This window comes from Pygoscelis adeliae, unplaced genomic scaffold (assembly GCF_000699105.1).
Source record: "Pygoscelis adeliae isolate BGI_AS28 unplaced genomic scaffold, ASM69910v1 Scaffold786, whole genome shotgun sequence".
Lineage (NCBI taxonomy): Eukaryota > Metazoa > Chordata > Aves > Sphenisciformes > Spheniscidae > Pygoscelis > Pygoscelis adeliae.
In genome coordinates this window covers 74,962-78,877 of record NW_008824912.1, presented here as the reverse complement: position 1 = coordinate 78,877, position 3,916 = coordinate 74,962, and the positions used below count along the sequence as shown (strand labels likewise).

Here is a 3,916-nt window from a genome sequence, read left to right as displayed (position 1 = left end):
GGAGAAAGCCAGCTCCCACCATCTCCCCCCAGCTGGCTGTGGGGTGGAGGGCTGGTTTGTAGGGGTCATGCTGAAGGTGGGAGGACAGGGTCCCATCCAGCGGTGCACAGGAGCCCCAGGGCACCTGGGACCCTCTTTGTGCTGCAGAAGAGGGGGCTGCAGCACTTGCGCCTGCCAGGCTTCCCCAGAACCGATTCTAAACCCTTCCTCACCTTCAGGAGCTCCTTGTCCGCGAACGCCATGATGCCTTCAAAGATAATCACATTGGCGCCATATAGGGTTTTCTGTGGAGTCAAAATGGATGTGGTTAGACACAGAACATGTGTTCAGAGATGCCCCATCCCGGGGAACCTCTCTGGGTTGTTAGTGACTGCGACAGCTCACCCGAAAAATGCGCCCCGAGCCAGCCACAGAGCAGAGGACGACTGCATGAGTCTGACTGCAAAAGGCAGGGGCTGGAGGGGTCCGATCGGCACCCCCTGCCTCCTGCCTTGGCAGTCCCCCCCACCTTGTCCCACAGTGTCCCGTACCCATTCCTTCTTCCGGCTGTGGGTGGTGAAGTCATAGATGGGGATCTTCACGCTCTTGCCTTGCTTCAGCTTCTTCAGGGTGGCGATGATGAGGTCAAAGTCGAAGGCATCGGGGTGGTCAAAGTTGAAGTCATTGCTGGCTGCCTGCTCCTGCTGCTGCTTGGTCAACACCTGCCCACAAAGAAGGGGTTCGTCCATGTGGCCATCCCCACCGGCAGCCTTCCCTCCCCACCGCCCTGCCCAGCAACCTTTCCCCCTGCCCCAAGAACCATCCGAAGGGGAAACCACGAGGCTGTCACTAAATCCACGTTGCGTTTCCCCATCAGGGGGTTATGCCAAGGGCCACGGCAGCCCAAGGAGCCTGGCCAGGACGACGCGCAGCCTCACCTTGTAGAAGGAGTCCATGGACAGCAGAACCACCCAAGGGACGTCAAGAGCCTCAATGATCATGGTGGCCACCGTGGTCTTCCCAGAGGCGCTGCCTCCTCCCAGGCCTGCCAGGGAAAAGGGGATGAAGCCACCAACCCCACAGTCTGCCTTTCCAACCACAGGCTAGAGCCCAGGCCCTAGGCTGGGCCCAAGCCCCTTAGTGCAACCCCTGTTGCTCTCGGTTGGAGGAACCTCCAAAGAGGGAGATCGACGGGCACTACAAGAGGGAGATTACCCTTGAAAATGTCAAATGGCTTGTACTATAACTGCCAGCGACGTGCACAGCAAAAGCTGGGAAACCCTTCGTTAGATGGTTGTGTAACGAGGGGAGAGCTGGCACGAGAACCAGCCTAGAATAAATCCCTGGGAACTCGTGACAACCCAGGCAACGAGAGTGGAGGGAACAACGAGCAAAGACTGTGGTCTGCCCAGTGCCTGCTGTAATCCATCACCCCCATCTGCAAGCTCTCAGCTTCTGCCCAGTCCTACGGCTCACCCAGTCAACGCTGGACTAACCACGGGGACTCTCACTGCTCCTGCCCGGGCTGAGCAGCTCACAGCCTGGAGTCCGGAGCCAACCTCGAGTTTCCAAGGAGGTTGTGGGGCAGGAATCCTCCCAAGATCTCCTGGAGAGCCACCAGGCAGGCGGCACTGACGCTGCCCGTGCTAGCCTGCAGCGGCTGAAGTGCAGAGGTGGGACAGAGCCCGGACACGCGCTGCCTCTGCCTACCTATCACGAAGGCCTCTTTGGACTGCGTCCCATGCTCATTGTACCATGGTGGCCGGCCAGCTGTGTAGATGGTCCTCTTGCTGGTCCGCAGCAGGGGTGGCTCAGACTTGCACTGGCTAGTGGTCCGCTTTCGGGGTGGCTTGGTGGAGCCCACCGCAGGGTACAGCCGGTCTAAAGATTCGGCACTGCTGCTGCTGGGGATGGGGAGAGGAAGGAGCTTGGTTACGGGTGGTGGGGAAGGGCCCGTGTTCCCGGTGCGTGGGAGTGGGGTCTCCGGGGGATCCCACGCTGTACGGCTGAGGGATGCAACGGAAGAGGGGGAGATGCAACCACAGCCCCGCTGCAGCACTACCAGCACCTGAGCCTCTGCAACCCCGGGCCGTGGCCGAACATCAAGAAATTCTGACACAGGACCACGTTTTAACCTGGGAAAGGTGCAGGTTAAAAGCTTGGGGAATGTCTACGTTAAATAAACGCTCCAGGGAGCTTTCAAAAGCACTGAGGGGTGTTATTACAGAGGGCAATAACCTGTCCCGACATGCTGAGGGACCCTTCTGGGGGAGGGAAGCCAAACACACGGGCTACAGCTCAACCGTCCTCGTCCCCCCATGCACAATCCCTTTCCTCTCCTCGCTTTGAGCGCTCCACTCCCACCCAGACCTCTAGTTCTCCCACCCTTTAGGCCTGAAACCCCAGGGGCAAGCCTGTAAGCTGGCCAGAGCCGGGCAGCGGGGCTGCCGAGCTGTTCGCATCTGCTTGGCCGTGCGGGCTGAGCGAGCACCGAGCACGAACGGAGCCCTGGAGCTGCTAAATGCCTCTCTCTTATCTCCCCTCCCGCCACGGCCTGGGGAGGGAGAGGAACAAACCACCCTCCGGAGCCCTTTCGAGCTTGGCAGCGGGAGAACAGCGGCTGGGAGTGATAAGTGGCCTCTGGCCAGGAGATAAGCTGCAGCCGTGCCACCCAGCCAACATAGGAATGGGGAGGATTATTTATACCAGCTCCCGCTCCTCCCCGCACGCACTTTCGCCGCCTCGGGAGAGATGTCTCCTCCCTCTGAGAAGGTGCAAAGGGCCCTCCCTGCTCATGCTCGCTCCTCTCCTCAGCCGTGACCGGGCTGGAAACGAAACCTCTGCAAGGTCAGAGAGCCCCGGGCGCCGAACACGCCAAACCTGGCACCGTTTGGTACAGCCCGGCCAAGCTGGCGGGGCTCTGCTGCCTCTCTGTTATTTTTTGCTCTTGAAAGGGCTTAAACTGCAGGGCTTTACAGATTTTGGGTTGATTTTAAGCTGTTTTGGTATGAAGATTAATTCCCTCCCCTCCCTCAGCCCTTTTTAGAACAATTTTAGATAAAGATCAAAATTTGAGACCAGCCATCTGCACGTAAAGCCAGCTGGCAAACCCTGTGTGCGTGGCGCAAGCCCCCCGACCACGCCATCCCCCACCTCCCACACCGGCACATCCCTGCGGAGCGGGCACGGAGACAGCGATTTGCCTGCCTTTGCTGCACCCCTCCTGGCAAAAGGCAGGCTGCAGCTCCTGCCCCTGCGCCAGGACATCTCACACCGACGCCGACCCTGCAAGTGTGCACCTACGGAGTCCCCCTGCGAGAGCCTCAGGCCACCAACGCCCCGTCCCATGCAGGAACCCATCGGCGCACACGGCCAGCACCGAGCACCGCCAGCCTCCGCCTTGCCCAGGAGCCGTAAACACCCCAAGGATCGCTTTTGAAAAGCAACGTCAGGAGGTGAGACCTGCCGGGAAAGTCTTCTGGGGTTTCTTTCTGTGCTGAGGCGGCTCCTTCCACCAGAGAGGCAGGGGAAGCAAACCCAGACGGGGTATTTCGGTCTCCTCTCCCACCAGCGATGCTGCAGCAGCAATTAGCCACCGCGCGCTATTCCCAGAGCGGGGCTGACATCAGCCGACGATGCCGGTCCACAAACAAAGTCATTTTGGCTTGATAAAAGCAAGAGATGACAAAGACACAGTTGTTTACCAGAAAATAAAAACGGTTTCTTTCATCTGCGTCCCAGCCCCTCTCCCGGGACTGCGGTTACTCCACAGCCGTGCCGCCGGCGCTGCTGCCGAGGGCTGCTCAGCCCGTTTTCCTCCGGGGACGCCCACCCGTCCCCGTGCGGCGGGCGAGCGTTTCGGGATGCTCTGCTCTTTGGCGTAGCGCAGCGCCCAGCTCCCCTGTGCCAACCTCAGCCTGCAGATGCCGCGCCCGAG

The 3,916-nt window shown here is 60.1% G+C and overlaps 1 protein-coding gene across 1 annotated transcript in view; it reads right to left on the bottom strand.

Moving 5' to 3' along the window:
• UCKL1 (uridine-cytidine kinase 1-like 1) overlaps positions 1-3,916 on the bottom strand; it is a 29,463-nt gene that overhangs the window by 12,895 nt on the left and 12,652 nt on the right. The window contains exons 2-5 of the mRNA XM_009324965.1: positions 1,690-1,883; positions 918-1,024; positions 531-701; positions 213-284 (exon numbers count right to left, since the gene is read on the bottom strand). Coding sequence (XP_009323240.1) covers positions 213-284; positions 531-701; positions 918-1,024; positions 1,690-1,883 — 544 coding nt within the window. The remainder of the gene's footprint in view (positions 1-212; positions 285-530; positions 702-917; positions 1,025-1,689; positions 1,884-3,916) is intronic.